The 17,479-nt window shown below is 29.4% G+C and overlaps 1 protein-coding gene across 2 annotated transcripts in view; it reads right to left on the bottom strand.

Moving 5' to 3' along the window:
• The window catches only part of LOC107453502 (peroxisomal N(1)-acetyl-spermine/spermidine oxidase), a gene marked incomplete in the record, with an annotated part of 59,871 nt that overhangs the window by 10,738 nt on the left and 31,654 nt on the right, over nucleotides 1-17,479 (bottom strand). Inside the window, 3 exon segments of one of the 2 annotated variants that reach the window (XM_043045263.2) lie at nucleotides 4,858-4,999; nucleotides 11,179-11,372; nucleotides 15,845-16,695. In XM_043045263.2, the coding sequence (XP_042901197.1) occupies nucleotides 4,858-4,999; nucleotides 11,179-11,372; nucleotides 15,845-16,695 (1,187 nt within the window). 2 annotated transcript variants of the gene reach the window in all.

Below are 17,479 nucleotides of genomic sequence, written 5' to 3'. Positions count from 1 at the left end.
GGTTCAGTGCAAGCTAGAAAAAGAGAAAATGCGTCAAAAGACCTTTTTTTTTAGGAAAGGGGAAGATGGAGAGATATTTGTTTATTTTGATTGTTAAAAAGTGTCCGGGAAATCGACCCTTCCGGGGAAAAGGACGTCCGGATATGGGACGTTACACTGTATATATATATATATATATATATATATACACACACACTTATATATACACTGATTGCTAGAAAAATTGAACTAGTAAGTTGTCAGAACGAAGCAAATTTTTTACATATGTAAGTATAATGGTGATATAAGTAATTGATTAAAAAATCATAGCAAAATTATCATTAACTGCAGGGAAAAATAAAAATAGAGTTTTTAGTACCATCTCAGATCACCTCTGCAAATGCAGGATGTGATACAGTTGGGCATTGAGGCATACAAGTATCTTATGATGTCCTGCTGGGCAGTGACATTTTTGCTATGTTGGCAGAGCATTGCTTTGTTAAAAAATGGCTCTTGGAAGCACTGCCATGCGTGGCAACACATATGGCTAACGGATGTCACATACCTACAGCTTAGTAGTCATGATGATATGGATCGATATATGGGGTGATCGTGCATCGTATGCGATGGCACCCCCATACCTGCCAACCGTAATTTTTTAAATTGCAGAACATTTTATGCTAGGAGTGTACCTTTTGGAATGAAAGACCACTAGTATAGCAGGTAGATTAATGAGGGACCGTACTCATATTTAGTGATGTTTGCAGAAAATATGATCATTTTTATATAAACATTAGTCTTAGCCGTTTTTTTTAATCAGTAAACTTAATAAAATATTTGCATAAAAATTAAATACTTTTAATTATTTAAGTTTATTTAAAAATAAAAAAAACTAATACAGTTGTAAAAAACTTTTTCCATTTTTCATAATAATTAATTTATCGTTTCCTCAAATTTTTCATGGTGCAATAATGTTGTACAGTTGAACCTGCTTATCTCGAAAGCCTGTATTTCTCGAAATTTCTTAGTTTCCCGACATTAACGATTTAATTTTAATGTATTTTTCCAAGTTTATCTCGAAAGAATTTCTTTCAAAACCCGAAGGAGAATGTACATCATCGTAACCGATGCCTGGACAGCAGAACTTGTTCAAACAAGTTACATTAGAAGAACAGAAAAATTCCCAACCCCATGGGAAGTAAGAATGAGCAGATTGGGGGGTCGTTTCTTGGAATTTCCGGTTACTATTGTCACAGTCTCCCACCAATTGAGTGTATTCGGACAATGAAAAGTTGATTGATGAGGGGGGCGTCACCACTGGGCATCAGTTTCCACACATGGATAAGAACAACACAAAGAGAAATTCATTTTATCAGTAGAATTTTTTTAGGAGGTCGTTGGTTTGAGCGTCTCAGTTTTTTTAAAAACATTGTTCAATTGAATTTTGATTAAGTATGGCAGGGGCTAAACGTAAATTGAATGTTCTCTCCATTGAAGAAAAAATGAAAATTTTAACATTCTTTGACGGAAATCCATTAATGAAAAAAAAAAACGAAGTTGCAGTGAAGTTCGGTTTACCAGCAAGCACTCTTTCTACAATTATTAAGAATCGAGAAGCTGTGGAGCAAAAATTTCATAGCAGCAACAAGAATGCGAAAAAAAGCCGAAAATGCACTTTTCCGGACGTGGATGAATGTGTTTTAAAATGGTTTACACAATGCAGGAGCAGCGGTATTCCTATTACCAGCAAACACTCTTTCTACAATTATTAAGAATCGAGAAGCTGTGGAGCAAAAATTTCATAGCAGCAACAAGAATGCGAAAAAAAAAGCCGAAAATGCACTTTTGCGGACGTGGATGAATGTGTTTTAAAATGGTTTACACAATGCAGGAGCAGCGGTATTCCTATCAGTGGACAAATAATGCAACGAAAAGCTGAGAATTTTGCTAAAGAGCTTGGCCATGAAGATTATTTTAAAGGCAGTAACGGACGGCTAGAAAGTTTTAAAAATAGGCACGATATTATTTTTCGAAAACTTTGTGGTGAAAGTGCATCTGTTCCGGAAAGTGTATGCGAAGACTGGATTAAAAACATTCCTGATTTAGTGAAAGGCTATGAGCCAAAAAATATTTTCAATGCTGACAAGACAGGACTGTTTTATCAATGTTTGCCAGACAAAACTGCTATGTTTAAAGATGAAGCATGCAGGGGAGGAAAACAAAGTAAAGCTCGTTTGACATTGCTCTTAGCTGCAAATGAAGCAGGCACAGGGAAACTTCCTCCTCTCATGATCGGACGCTCAGAAAAGCCTAGATGCTTTTCTAAAGTAAAATCCTTCCCTTTTCCATACAAAGCAAATAAAAAATCTTGGATGACGAGTGAAATCTTTGGAAATTGGTTAAAGTCCTTAGACAAATCCATGCGATTAAAAAAAAGAAAAATTATTCTTTTTATAGACAACTGTAGTGCGCATAACAATCTGCCTGGACTGAAAAATGTTTGTGTTAAGTATTTTCCCGCAAACACCACCTCAAAGCTTCAACCTATGGATCAGGGAGTAATCAGAAGTTTTAAAGTTAACTACAGAAAACAGTTGATCCGCAAACTTGTAAATGCAATTGATGAAGGAAGTACCCTTCCCAAGATAAATGTACTGGATTCTATCAGAATGACAGACCACGCATGGAGAAATGTAACACAGAACACCATTCAAAATGGTTTTAAAAAAGCTGGGTTTAAGAATGAGTGTGAAGAAGAGACTGAAATTTTCAAAAAGGAAGCTGAAGAAACTTATATCACTGATGAGGAAATGATCAAAATAAATTCACAAGATTGGAATGCAATAAAATCTGGATTAAATGTGAACATTTCCTTTGAAGAATTTTTGCAAGTGGATGACGCCTTGGCCACATGTGGAACTTTGACAGATTCGGAAATCGTCGATAATGTCAGATGCATTTCTGAAGACGAAAATGAAGTAGACAAAGAGCATATAGAAGCACCGAAAGTGACAGTAAAGGAAGCTGAAAAAGCTGTGGAACGTTTAACAAACTTTCTTGAATGTCAAGAAAACGTTGGACACGAGGGGTTTGCTGCTCTTTCTAACATTCGAAAAATTATCGAATCAAAGAAAATCCGATGTCAGAAATCATTAAAAGACTACCTATGAGGTGCGTATGACTGTTAAAAACTTCTATTAGATGTAATTAATATGTAATCATAATTAAATTCTTTACAACATAAATGATTTAAAGTTTCTTTTAATTAAACATTGCTGCTCGAAATTCATTTTTTAAACTTACCTGTATATCTCGAAACCTCTCCATCTCAAATTTTTTTCCCTTTCCCGCGAGATTCAAGATAGGCAGGTTCGACTGTATTAAAATATCAGGATTCTAAATAACACATACAAATGCATGGTGCCAACTACCAACACCATGAAAAAATAAATTATATGTACAATGAAATATGCCCAAATATATTGTATCAAATAGTGATGATTTAAATTTGCGATTAAAAAATTGCATGTCGTATAAACATCATAGTTAAAGTAAGGATCGTAAAAATCAATAAGAAAAGCATCGCAAAAATTTATTTTTTTTAAAAAAAAGGATTAAATTTAGGATGAAATTAAAGTGAGTAATGCTTACCAAACAAAGTAATTATTGAAATACTTGATTTAAAATTCAGATGCCGCAATAAAAAGCAGAATATTAAAAACTATGTGAGAATGCATTACAAAAATTGCTAAGAAAATGATTAAAAAACAACTTGGATTTAAAATACAATCGGCAGAAATAATAAATACGGAAAAAAAAGTAATAAATTAAATGCACGATTTATAACTCACGAGGCATGTTATCGTAATAAATGTATAGGGGTAATTATAAACCAAGTGGAAATTCATAGTTATAAATGCCAAAAACAATTTAAACATCAACTGGATCTACAGAGCACGAATAACATAGCATGTAAAGAAAGGATTATTTAAATAGGCGATTTTAAATTTACATGTCGTAATAAAAATATGGGATTTTCACAATCATGTGGAAAAACATTCCAATTACTTAGTCTGAAAAAAATATTAAACATGCTTTCCACCAGATATCATCTCTGAGAGAAACTATGAATTAACGAAAAGAAGAATATTAAAATAGTCAGAGAATTACTTCCTTCTTCAGTAACAAGACAGGATCTTCTTTAAATTTGATTTTAGGTGTCCACACCTTTAGCTTTCTCATTACATATAGTTATTTTCAAAGTTTTAAACTTGCCTTCAAGACAGTTCAATTTACCCACACTTTCGAATGGCAGTTTAAAATTTTTTGTTGGTACTAGTATTATTCGTACCATTTAGATGGCCCACTCATTTTAATAAAATAACCCATTATACATAAATATACACTTTATACAATAAACATTATACAAAAATTTTAGTAAATCATTTTCAAAGAATGCAGATCATTTCATTAAGCGATTAGATCCATGGTTTGTTACGAGGGTCACTTGAGCTAAAAACACTAAAAAATACTCGTTTTCTTTCATAATTTATTGTAGGTCTTTCAAACCTCTGAAAGCTTATGTCAAAAACTGAAAATTTCTCTTCAATTACTGTAGGGTAGTGTGCATATATATAGCAAATATATATACACCAAAATTCATTTTGCCTTTTACATAATTTTTTTCCTCTCTAGCTCTTGGTTGTTTCTTCTTGTGAAGCATTTCTTGTGAAACAGAATTTTAATTGTATATGCAAAGCAACACCAAGGGGAAAATATCTGATCTATTAGGTGAATTATGAGACATGGTTAAATTATACTAAATGACATAAATGCCAAAATTCATTAAATAATTTAAAACATAAATAAAATGCTTACCTGCAATTTTAGACCTGTGTTTGCAGTATAAGTAGAACATAATGGATATTGAAGGTCATGTAAGGTCGATTCAAATTCATAATAGCTTAGAGTGCGATTGCTGTATGCACCCCTCACATATGGATTTTGATACCATTTTGATCTGGAAAAAAAAATATCTGGTTTTAATAATTACCTTTTTCCTTTGTTTTTCAAAAGAATTATTTAAACATTTAATATTCACAGCAATCTTCAGTTAAACATATTGAGAGTATTCACTTGAGATACCTCCAATAACTGGCAAAGAAGATAATCTCAAGAAATCACTGTTCATACCTACGTTATATTATAGGTAGATTGCTAAGCAATTTCTGAATTGCACATAGTATGAATTGTTTATAAATAACTTTTTTAATAAAAGCTTTACATTATAGTAAAAAATATATTGGGGGTGTCCAGTTATTATATTTCTACTAACTGATAAAGGAGGTAATCAAAACTAAAAGATAGTTTAAATTCACAAGAGAGATGTTTTAGCCATCTAAAAAGTATATTGCTTTGTTTTCATCTTAAAACAATAGCTACAAATTATAAAGTAGTAAATAAACTTTTGTAAATTAATTAGGAAAAGTAGCATGGAAAATACAAATAAGATATAGCAACACAATCAATAGACGGTGCAACTTAGGATTCAATGTTTTTTAAGCTAATAATCTGTTGACAATATAGCTCAAAATAAAATTCTAAATTTTTTTTAAAGGTATTTAGTACTTGTTTAAAATGTGTGTAAATTTAATCTTTTTTTTTTAATATTTCAAAAGCACCAGGCAGATGTGAACTTAGCTTTTCTGACAAAAGAAGATACAGAAATAAAAATGGTACAAAGGAGAGTATAAACAAATAAAATTAAACTATAAAAACAAAAAGGAATGAGTTAAAGTTTTAAATTATGTAAAAAGTTTCTTAGCCTCCTAACAACAGAAGTACATCCTTTATTTAGGGACAGATAGAGAGTGAGATGGTATGCAGCAAGCTGCTGCCTCCTAGGAGGCAATCAGAATAGTTGACGATATTATGTTCATAAAGGTGATCTTAAACGCAATTTTGCATGGTCTTTATACCTGGCCAGCAGAATTGTTCAATACCTAGTGTAATTTCAGTCTTTCCCCTGATCTTTATTTTAACTTCTATGCATGCAAATTTCTCAAGGGAAAATTGATTCTTGAAGCTACAGATCTAAAGCACATTTTCTCAAAGGGGGATTTATTGGATAGTTCACTCTTTATTCGCCAAATGAAATGATGTATCAGAAAACCAGGGTGTGATATAAACAAACAGACTCCTAAATGAAATGAACTATTTGCTACTTTTGTACTTAGAACTTTTTTTTCTCCACATAAGAACTATAAATAACATGTATTTACACATTTGGCATTCAGATGCCCTTATCCCCAGTAGCTTAAATCCTTAATCAATTATTTCGCATAGTAAAAAAATCATTATTATTAGCTATTTTGAGTCTTTTAATATAGGTTTAATAAAAACTTATATAGTTTATACCTTTAGCCTTTACCAGGCTTTCTTTGTGTCATAAATTCCAAGTATAATATAACCTCAGTTAATCTTAAGAATCACAGTGTGGAGTCTGCTTAAGAGAAGGACATGCTAATTGAGAAATCCAATAATATTAAAATTATTTTAACCAAATCAATATTATGGTTAAATAAGTTCTTCAATCTTAAATCATGTTTTTTTTACAAGACAACAATTTTTCTGAAGTTCTAAGAAGAAGATATATATGAATGAATGATTATAAATATTATTATGAATGGTTCTGAATTCCCATAGTATAAAATGCTACCGTGATGTACACTGGTGGACAAAATTAAGAGATGGAAAGCATTTTCGCACATGCAAGGTACCCGCACACCGCTCCATGTGTTTGACAATGGTTCCATGAATGCCCAGAGGTACAGGCAGGAGGTCCTAGAGCCCAATGTGCGTCTTTTCAGGAGTGCTGTTGGCCCTGAGTTCAATACCTAGGGCCAACTAGGGTCTCTTGGGAGAGCTATTGCGATGCGTCATTCTCCCCCCAGAACCATTCTGAAGTCAAAAGTTGCTCTGGTGGAAGAATGGGAGGGTCTTCCACAAGTCCTCCTTAACTCCCTTATTAACAGCATGCATACTCGTTGTGCATGCTGTCTGTCTGTCAGGGGTGACCATACACCATACTAGAGGCAACACACACTGTACAAGCCTCACTTTTATTGTCATCTTTTATCCTTAAGTTCAGACTACATTGGATTTATTGGCAATAGGTCTTGCCAGTGAATGGCACTTTCATTTTTGTTTTGCATACTTTATTATCATGGAATAAGCTATATCCATACCAAATTTCATTTATTTATATTCAGTATTTTTTGAGATATTTGGGAAAATGTCTTCCATCTCTTAATTTTGTCCACCAGTGTAATGTTACAAATACTACAGTAATACTTACTTGGAAGGTGCAAGCTCCATTGAATTTTTGAATATGCATTAAAAGTAGTTGTGATGCACAATACTAACTCCCAATAATGTAAATAACCATTAGTCAAAAATCATAGGCAAAGTTTGGTTCACTATTTCCTACTTCTCACTTACCCACATGAAAATTTGTCCCCAACTTCACTTTAATAAATTATTTATAAAACTTTGAATTATTATTTATTTGAAAACTATACTATGTTATTATTTATTTGAAAACCTTGATTGAATTGCTATGTTAAATTACTATTACTTTGAATTACTATGGTATTATTTTGAAAGCCCTAAAAATTGATTTTTATTTCAAAATTTATGTTTAAAAGATGACATACAAAAAACAATTAATAATAAGGAGGAGAGCCCACTTTAAAGGGATTTAAAAGCTTTTTTTAAAAAGAAAATCACAGTCTGTGCCAAGTTAAGAGGGTGTTCACCTAGGAAGGGAGTTAATATTATGGTTAAAAAAGTTCTTCAATAACAGAATTTTACAGTTTAATGGTTTTTTCATAGAAGACAGCACATAACTTTGAAAATTGTGAGGTGTCTGCCCAGGAGGGGTAAAATCAGGTATAATGATGTTTCACTGTAAATTTCAGATGTATTTATTTCTCATATTTATTAATACATACTTTTTTCAATCTTTATCTTTTCAATAGATTTTCAATTATATTTCATTTTCTCATCCTTGTGTTGAACACGATTTTTATATTATTGCATTTAAAAAAACAAATATTGGACTAGAGGCTAATATAGATTATGAGTTGATGATTTTATGGAGCCTTTAGAAGTGATAACTTGAAAGTAATGGTACCTTTCCTACAAATTTAAATTTTTTATTGCTTGAATAATTAATGAAAATTATGAAAAAATTTATAATTGATAGAAAAAAACTACATTAAAATTTGGAAAAATGCAAACAAAATCGAACTGTACCTTCTTTTGCCTACTATTTTCTACCGGATCTCTGGAAACAATATATTACTTTTGGAACAAACACAATCCTGTAACAGATACAAAATAACTGTTACAGAAATTACTAACTATTTTTGCAAGTTTAAACGGCTTCAGCTATATATTTCATGATAGTCACAAATCAAGAGAATCAATGACTTCAAATTTGAATTATTTTATGGAGTTATATCACTTATGCATGTTAGATCATTTTGTTCAGATAAACACTAGGTGGCACTGATGCCCTGACAGGTGAAAGAACATATGAGATTACCAAAGAGTTAGTTTATTATTGAGAACAAAAAAAGGAGAAGAATAAATAAGCATAAGAATAACTCAACATAGGAAACAAAATTAAACTTCATTTGCCCACAGCCATTGACAAGCATTTACTGAGACAAACCTAAGCTACTAATTATACTTTAGGTTAATTTTTTAAATACATAGCAAACTTTAAAAAAATCCATGGCTTAAAGAGTAAATATGTTTAATGAGGTCTTAGAGGTTGTAGAAAATTACCAATAACTTTTTACAGAGACAAAGTAGATATAATTGCTCAACTGAGATAATTTTGCTCAGGCAAATGAGGTTAAGTTGCTTAGGCTAAGTTTGAAATTTTTAATGAAATGTTCCGAAAAAGCAAAATGTTTTCATGGAAAAGTAAAATAAGTTTGAATGCGGGTAAGAAAATAACATTTCTTAAATCCATGATTAATGTCATGTCAAAATAAAAAAACTCTTCAAAAAAACAAAATTATAAATGGAAAGTTTTTTTTAAACCATATTTTTAAAGCTACAATTTACTCAAGAACCTACATCTCAATTCATTTGTTTGTATTTAGAACTGCGAAAACATTAACCAACTAAGTCTCCTTTGTCAGCCATTGAGAAAATTGTGGAATATATATATGTAATAAGCGAGGCAACAGCCTCTATGTTATCCCGCCAGATGTCGCTCATCTGAATGAAATGCATAGAACTTTCTCGATGTAAATGAAGTCAGTCAGTTAATATTGTTTCTAAGTGAAACGGGTAACCTTAGTGGTTAAGACTCTAAGTTACTATGATATTAGTTAATTGAAATATGTTTCTATGTGAAACTTGGAACCTGTGTGGTTCAATCTTAGTTGTTTAAGAGTCTGTGTGACTCATGTTTTTATTAAAGAATAAGCATAATCATTAAATGTCTTGATTGACTTTATTAATGGTACCGAGGCATTTACATATATATATATATAATGTGGAAAAGTACTGTAAAAAAAGCTGCTCTACATTCTTGAGTTAAAAATTCTTAATTTTTTCTTCTTTTTTTTTTTGTCACCTTGCTGCTAGGACTGCATTTTTTGATAAGAATAATTATTTGGCAGCGAAATTTTCCTTTGATATTCTCATTTTATAACTTGCTCATATATTTCAAAATCTATATGTTTTCATTAAACAAAGTGGGATAGCTGAATAATAGAAAAACTTTCAATGTAAAAAGATATATTTAGTATGAAGTTTCATGCTTTTATTAGACAATTAATTTACATTTAATATTAGTATTGTTGGAAAAAAAAAACTTTTAAGTCAATGTCAAACTCAAATTGCACTCTGTAGCATGAAAGTTGTCTGAAGGTTTATTATCATTTCACTGAGATGAATTTTTTTTTTGTGTTCATAGTGGGATTTTAAAGTTACATTTGATATTGTGATATACTATTGTGATATTTATTGTACAAATGCTGCAAAAGTATACATTGAAGCAGTAATCATCTGTCCAAGCCTTTATTAAATTTAATTATTTTCTGCAAAAAAATTTGGTCACATCATTGATTTTCATTTTTTTTAAAAGAATTTTATGAATAAAATAAATTTCATGAATAAAAACCGAAATTCAGCAATTTTTTAATTAATAAATAAAAATTTATAAGAAAATTGAATAATTTAGGGTGATATAGGGGTCATATTTTTTTAATGGTAACTGTTTTATATTAAACTGTTACTAAATATTGCTTTCAGACAGACATTTTATGTCATTTCATTTCACAGCCATCGTTGAACAGTCAACCAAATTTTAGTTTACGACTAACAATGTTTAACTCCATAGCCTTGTACTTTCGAACCCAATACAGAAGTGAAGGGAACTCCTAGAGTAAGTATAGGGTGAAATTTGCCATCATGGAGAACTTTTTGATTAATTTTAACCTGCATTTGATTCAGAACCATTTTACTAATAACCAAATCTATCTCCTACATTTATTTCTTACCCATATTAATTTGGAGCTGATTGAGGAGCCATGGCCCACGCTACAAAAATAATGAAAGCAACAGATAATTTTTGACATGTTTAAGAAATAAGTTTAACCAGGGATGAAGGTACCAGTTAGCAAAAAAAGCTGAATTCTACATAAACGCAATCAAACATTATGAAATTAATAAATGTATGGATATTAAAAAGCTTTGAAAAAAGCTGAATTCAGAGTAAAAGCTGAAAACTTTCATGCCTGTTTAACAGTAATTAATTGGGTTCATTTTAATATTTATTTTTTTTAAGTACATTTTGCTTTTGTGTCATTTTTTAATATCACTTATTTATTATTTAAAACGTATTTATATATAGTTGTTACAATCAACGCCAGACGTCTGCACTTGCACATTTAATCACAGTATTGGTCCAGAAACATTGAAACTTGTATATTTCTATTGGTTTAAGTAAGATATCTAAAATCCAGAAATTTTGGAAATCAAGACCTTCCAAACCCCCTGAGTAGTTCGGTTTTTGATGTCATACTGTTACTTAACATATTAAACTGGAGTTTTCTTTACAAAATTAAATTGTAGGTTTACCTACAATTACAATTAAATTGTAGGTAAACAGTTTACCTATATACTTTAAGCGGACTTGGTAGATCACTTTGATTACAGAAAATCTTCAAAAGTTTTGTAGAAATGAGGCAAATATCATCATCGCTTATCTCTTCACTTAGTTTAGCCTCTTTGCCACCAATCCAGCCTAGTAAAACATTCGGCAATTTTTTATCAATATCAAATCCTGTAATACCACGCACCCAAGGATTCTAAAAATATATTTTTATATCAGAATGCAACAAAAGTATAAAAAATAATCAATAAATACATATTTTGATGAGTACTATAAATTCAAATTAAATATTTTACTCAAGAAAATTTATAGGGTTTAAACAAAAACCAAAGATTACTATAAAACCATTAAAGTACAAAATAAGATTCAATATTTATTTGGTATCCTACTACAGATATTATTTCAATTTCTTGAATTGTTAATGGTTTCCTAACTTTTAAATCGGAAATGTTTTCTTTATCATTTTTTCCCCTGAAAAAAGCACCCAAGCAGCAAAAAATTAAAAAAAGAATTACAAACAGTGAGCAGCTTTAAAATTAATGTTTTTCAACACTTCTCGAATTCCTCTTGTTGTAATTACACTGTATTTAAATATCGGGATTCTGTATTACATTGCATTAAAATATCGGAATACATGGCTTGAACTGCCGGGAAAAAAATTTGGATTGACGACAAAATAGGAGCCAAAATTGTATCAAAAAATGATTATTAAAATGCGTGATTAAACATATGCCCACCGTAATATCATTGTAGTTGTAAAAAAACACAGTATCGTCTAAATCACTTGGAAGAACATTACAATAGTTGCAATAACAACAAAAAAACACCACTTAAATTATGATAAAATCACAAAGAAAATATAGTGTGTTAATAAGTAATTATCTAAATGCACTATTTAAAATTTGCATGTCATAATAAAATTCAGCATGTTTAAATGTAAAGCTATAACTGCTGAAAAACAGTAGAAAAACAACTGCGATATTTGATAAAATCAGTAAGATCAAAGAAAATCAGATAGCGATTATTTAAATGTGCAATTTGAAACTATCCTGTCATAATGATTTCGGAGTAAAAATTTGTCAAAATCATGAAAAAAAGTGTAGCAAAAAAAGTCTTTTTTTAAAAAAATTCATTCCGTTTTACAATGAAATCAGCAAAAATAAAGAGAGTCAAAAAGTATGTGATTAAAACGCATAAAATACTAAATGCATGATTTAAAACTCACAAGTTGTAATATCGCATTAAATTTATTGGAATTTTAATCACATAGAAATTCATAAACAAACTGGCAAAAAAAAAGATAAAAAAAATCACTTGGATTTGAGATGAAAGTAGCAATTTAAAAAAAAGCGAGACAAAAAGTGATTACTAAAATTCAAAATTCGCGTACCTCAATATTGTTATAAAAGTATTGAGTTTTTTAGAAACCGTGCATAACTCCAAAACACTTAAACAGTAAATTAATTAAATAGAAATTTAATTTTCTCTTGTTTCAATGACTTTAAAAATGGTTTAAATATTTATGACTTTGCATTTATTTATTTTAAAGTGGACCCTGTTTTAATTATCTCTGCAGTTTCTAATAACCAATAACCAGTACTAAATTTCAAAGTTTTGACAGTAATCAAAAGTAAAGAAATACCGAAAAATTTGAAATCTCAGAAATTTCTTTTAAGAACAAATTATTAAGAATGAAGCAAAGATATATGTTTAAAAAATTTACTTTTTATCTGAGGCTTTCTAGCAATATTACTTATTTAAGTTCTCAAGTGAACAACAGATTAAGTAACATATCTATTTTACAGGGGTTTTTTTTAAGAAGTTTTAGAATGTCAGATTTTCTACAAATGTATAAAAAATCAGGAGAATGATTGGTTAAACCAGGAGAAAATAAAAAAATACAGTAGTCTCATGAAAAATGAAATCTAACAAAGATATGCAATGTTCGAAAAACAGTGTCACTTTTTACACAACCAGGGCCTGAGGTAAGCATTCACCAGTTCACCAAATGCCATAAAATCTTAAAGTTGATGAATAAAATTGTGTTTTGGTGAATGATTTTTCCCACTGGAAAAAATATATATATATTTAACGCAACCCTCAGAATTACATTAAAATGAATTTTTCTGAACAAATCAGTATTTTTTATTTGATTACTGTAATTTTCGATAGATGCACCGCACGACCAATTAGAATTAGGTCCAAATAATATAAGCCTGAAATAAACTACTGTAAAATAGTTTTCTAAGGGAAAAAATTAATCATACAAAATTATTAAGATTTGTATTTGGCAAAGACTTTCAAAAATTGGCGATATCTGGCTCTTTTGATATCTGGCTAATAATTTGAAATCCTTAGAGCAGGCTCTGACAACAGACATATCTTATAATTTGATACTTAAGGCTAAATGCCAGTACAACTAATCTGAAAACTTAAAAATTATGCAATCTGCATTTTTTAATTTTTTTAAAAAAAGGTATCAATAATTGATTTTGTATTTATGATATGGCATTGGGTTGAGGAAAGTGATTTTCTGCCCACTACAATGAAGTTTCAGTTAAAACATTTTTGCTTATAATAAAATCATTTTTAGCTGATTATGTAATTTTTTGACAAATATTAACATTGATGGTTCTAACAAGATTAAACCACTGATTTATTTTAGCAGTTCCAAAATATTTTTAAGTTCTGTTATAATATGTTGAACAATTAGTTGTGATTTTTAAAAACAAAACACTTAATTTTAGAATATTTAAAATATCAAAATAAAGAAATAAATTAACATGTTAAGTAAAAATTTATAACTAATTAATGAAAAATATTAAAAAAAATTTACTTCAGAAATTGATGAAAAGGGTGGTTGGGGGAAACAAAAGGGGAAAGATTTAATTTTTAATAATAATTTTTTAATAATGGTTTAATTTTTACAAAATGGTTTGCAAAACAATTTTGATCTCAATTTGAACAAAGGGATGCTAATAAATGAATAGCAACAAATTAAATAATTAACAAAGATAATTTGACCTATTATTCTTGAGAGAAATGCTTATTTTTGTAATCATCACAACACTTTGCAAAGGCCTTAAAATATTCTCTTTTTTCTATGCCATAATTCAAGTTCCAAGCTACTATAATTTAAGTTCCAAGATTTTCTCTTGTATTACTGAAATAAATGTTTTTTACCTTTTAATTTCATTCTTTTTAGAAATGAAATTGAGAAAAAAATGAATTTTTTTCCTCCTTCTATTTCTCTTTTTTTCAAAATTTGTACTATCGTTTCATTTTTATATACACAATGTTAGTGGTCCTTACAATTGATGCATTTTAAATTTAAGGGCTCTTTTTAAATAATCATCCAAATATGTTTAAATAAATCTTATTTCCTAATTTTGATTTAGATGATTTTTTTTATGTAGGTCCCCTATAAACTGCTTTTCTTCCTTATGCTAAATAAATTGGTATAGCTATGTGATAAAATTGAGAAGAGGATTTTAATGTTTCAAGTGAATTTTTTATGACTATTAAAAAACGAGGTCCAGGGTAAATACTACAGCTCTGCATATGAATTCAATATTTTGAAGGAAAAAAAAAGCTAAACCTAAAAAGGGTAAATAAACATTTCCTATACAGTCACAATAAAAAATAATTATTCAAAGCTGATTTTTCTTTCTTTTTTTTAAAATTTTATCTAACAAATTAATATGCATAAAAAAGAATTTTGGAAAAAAATAGCATCGAAAAATAAACTACAAGACCTGAAAACTTTGACAAAGTACGTAAAAGACACAAAAGCTTCATTTTCCGCTTTCATAATAACAAAATTACACTAGCATATAAATCTTTAGCAATTTCATGAGTTTCAAATTAAATATTTCTCAACGCTTTATGAATGTTTTAATGAGTAAAAATGTGAAAGTAAAAATGAATAAAATTTTGGGAATTAAAAAATATACATCAAGAAGTCTTTTTTTCTCTATATCAAACTCAACTATCAAAGGAGTTGAGCTTGATCAGGTTTGGTCTGAGAAATTCTTAAAGTTATACAAAATGGAGAAAGAAATTATAAATATGTTTGAATCATCTTTGCATCTTACAACCAAATGGATGTAAAATACAAGGCCGTCACCCACTCAGAATTTGATAAAAATAATATGCTGTACTTCAGATTCTTTATTTTTTTTTATTAAATTATACCAATATAATTTTAAAATCAGTATTGTTTGAAAGGTAGTTCAGTATTATACATTTGTCAGTTTTTAGATTTTTGCTCAATAGCTTTTTGCATGTGTAATTCAGGTTAAGATCATTTTTCAGCAAGATACAAATTGGTTTTTATACAATAAAAAATGTAAATTTAAAAAAAATCGTAAACATGAACTTACAGCATTAAATTATATAATATAACACGCAATTTTACAGGTTTACATTTTAGAGAAAAAATTCATAGAAATTCTAAAAGTTATCAAGCCTTATTTCTCCTTGTCAAAAAAAGCAACATTGTAATTTTTGACCTTCTTTAAAAGATTTAATGACGTTGAATGATAGTTTATCATGAAAAATTTACAACAAAAATAAATAAAAAATAGGAATTAAAATTTTAGATGAAATCCAAGCAGGCAAGGGAAGGGGATTAAGAACAATGTACTAGATAAAATCTTGTTTATTTACCTCATTCAGTAACTTTTGATTTTCTTCATTAAGATTTTCATCCCAAACAAGTTGAATTCCAAGGTCATCTGGGTGCCAAAATGCTTTTTCATAAACTAAATAAAATTTGTTAATAACTCCAAAACCAAACCTATTAAGAGCATCACACTTATTATAAGGTAAAGATGGATTGAAAAATGAGTGACAGTTTTCTTTAAGGAACCCAAGAGATGCGGTAACAATAACACAATCAGCAGAGAAGGTTTCTCCATCATCACATTCAATTAAAACTGGTTTTTCATCTGAAAATTTTTTCTGTTTAAAATCAGGCTGCCATGTCAGTGTTTTAACTGGCTTATTTAGAATTAAATTACTTTTTGGCATGAAAGTTGCCAGAGCATCAATAATTGAAGAAAATCCTTTCTCAGTCATTATATGGTATACATCTGGATCACAATCATCCCAGTCAGCGTAACTTTGAGACGCAATTGTTTCTAGAGATTCACAAGCATTATCTATAAGTTCAAATCTTATATACCAGTCATACAATCCTTTTAATAATGGGATCCTCGATTGATCATTAATTGTGGTAAGATAAGAGTCAAAGGCATCTGAGAAGGCACTTAAAACAGATATTTTTTCATATGAATCTGCTTTCTCTAACATTGATTTAACATCATCTAAAACAGTTTTTACCTCATCAACTAATAAAGAATCAACAATATTTCCAGATGAAGTATAAAATACTCCTTTTCCTTCACAAGAGGAGGTATCTAACACAGAAGGTAAAATTCTGTTCTCTTTGGCAAATTTGTAGAGTTCATTATGAGAACCATGAATCCATTGAGCCCCTAGTTCGAGGAAGCCATTACCTAAATTTAAAAAAACTGAAATTTAATGAAAGTGTATTGATTTTATAATAAAACATATCTATGACAGGAAATAACTCCAATTTTCACACACAGTTTTGGTTGCTTTTTGGATGGTGGTTTTCCCAGTTTTAAAACCAAAACTGTGAAAAAACTGTTTCACAATTTCGAGTTGTTCCTCAAGGTTCATAAAATAAATATATTTAACTCTATTTGCTTTCTTTGCTATATTGAGTATTTTATAAAGTAAGAGCGATTGATTGTAAAAGAAAGAGTAACGCAAACATTAGAGCAGCCCAAAATTTTTCAAAAAAGATGTACTAAACCTAAACATATTTCCAAATAAGATGGCAAATCACTCTATGTAAAAAATAAAACATTTAAAAATTACTGGCACTGTTGCCACCATTTCAGAAAAATTTCCCCATTGGATGAAAAAATAATAAGTTTTGTGCATTTTTTGAAAAACATTTAAAGGAACTAAAATAATATTGATTATTCTTTGTATCCAAGTTATAAAATGACTCAGAAAATTGAAAGTCTTGGGTCCAAGGACATAAAGTCTAGTGACATGACTGTGGAGTTATTTTGGAAAGTATCCATATATTTTCTTTTGGAAGAACAAAATATCCTTTTTACAAAGGTAAATTTTCCAGATTGGGAGCAAGCAATGTTTTGATAGCTTTACAATATTAAAGGTACAAATTAAAAAGTAAAAAGATAAAATTTTGAACCTGAAACTTGGAAATATAATAAATACTTTATTAAATCAAACTAATTTAGTATA

The sequence above is a fragment of the Parasteatoda tepidariorum genome, chromosome X2 (assembly GCF_043381705.1).
Source record: "Parasteatoda tepidariorum isolate YZ-2023 chromosome X2, CAS_Ptep_4.0, whole genome shotgun sequence".
Classification (NCBI taxonomy): Eukaryota; Metazoa; Arthropoda; class Arachnida; order Araneae; family Theridiidae; genus Parasteatoda; species Parasteatoda tepidariorum.
Note: the sequence above shows the minus strand (reverse complement) of the source record. Positions and strands in the feature narration are given on the sequence as shown.